At 55.2% G+C, this 491-nt stretch overlaps 1 protein-coding gene across 1 annotated transcript in view; it reads right to left on the bottom strand.

Moving 5' to 3' along the window:
- Positions 1-186, bottom strand: part of PEX7 (peroxisomal biogenesis factor 7) — an 85,550-nt gene extending 85,364 nt beyond the window's left edge. The window contains exon 1 of the mRNA XM_029943235.1: positions 3-186. Within this exon, the coding sequence (XP_029799095.1) occupies positions 3-76 (74 nt within the window). The 5' untranslated portion in view covers positions 77-186. The remainder of the gene's footprint in view (positions 1-2) is intronic.
- Positions 187-491: the final 305 nt, after the last annotated feature.

Raw genomic sequence — 491 nt, 5'->3', positions numbered from 1 at the left:
GGGAGAACTCGGCCGCGTAGCCATGGCGGCCCGGCACCCGCAGCGTCCGCACCGCTCCGACGCGCGCCCCGCTCATCCCGCCCGCCGCGTCGGGGCCTCGCCGCCCTGGCGCCGCCGCAGCCGTTTCGGATCGGAGGCGGACGGTCCCGACTCGCCGAATTAGAGACCCAGGAAGACGAGGCGGAAGTGAGGACTCCCGGGTGCCCTGAATGCTAGATTGCGATTGGTCCGGAAAGGAAAGGGCTCTGACTCCGACGGAGTCCATCTTTCTTTTGGGCAAAACAAAGTGATTTGCGCCACCTATCCTGAATTAAACCTATCAAGGCAGTAATTGTAGGGTTGGGTGACAACTTTTATTTTTGCATATCAGCCTTTCCTGCGGGGTTTTTTTTTTTGAGGTTTTCTTAATTCTTTATGATTTTGGAAGACCGGCTTCAGGAAGTATTTCTGATGATTACAAAATAAGGCAAGTTACAGCAACTCAAACCAGA

The sequence above is a fragment of the Suricata suricatta genome, chromosome 7, assembly GCF_006229205.1.
Source record: "Suricata suricatta isolate VVHF042 chromosome 7, meerkat_22Aug2017_6uvM2_HiC, whole genome shotgun sequence".
Lineage (NCBI taxonomy): Eukaryota > Metazoa > Chordata > Mammalia > Carnivora > Herpestidae > Suricata > Suricata suricatta.
The sequence above is the reverse complement of the archived record's forward strand: the minus strand, read 5'-3'. Positions and strand labels throughout refer to the sequence as shown.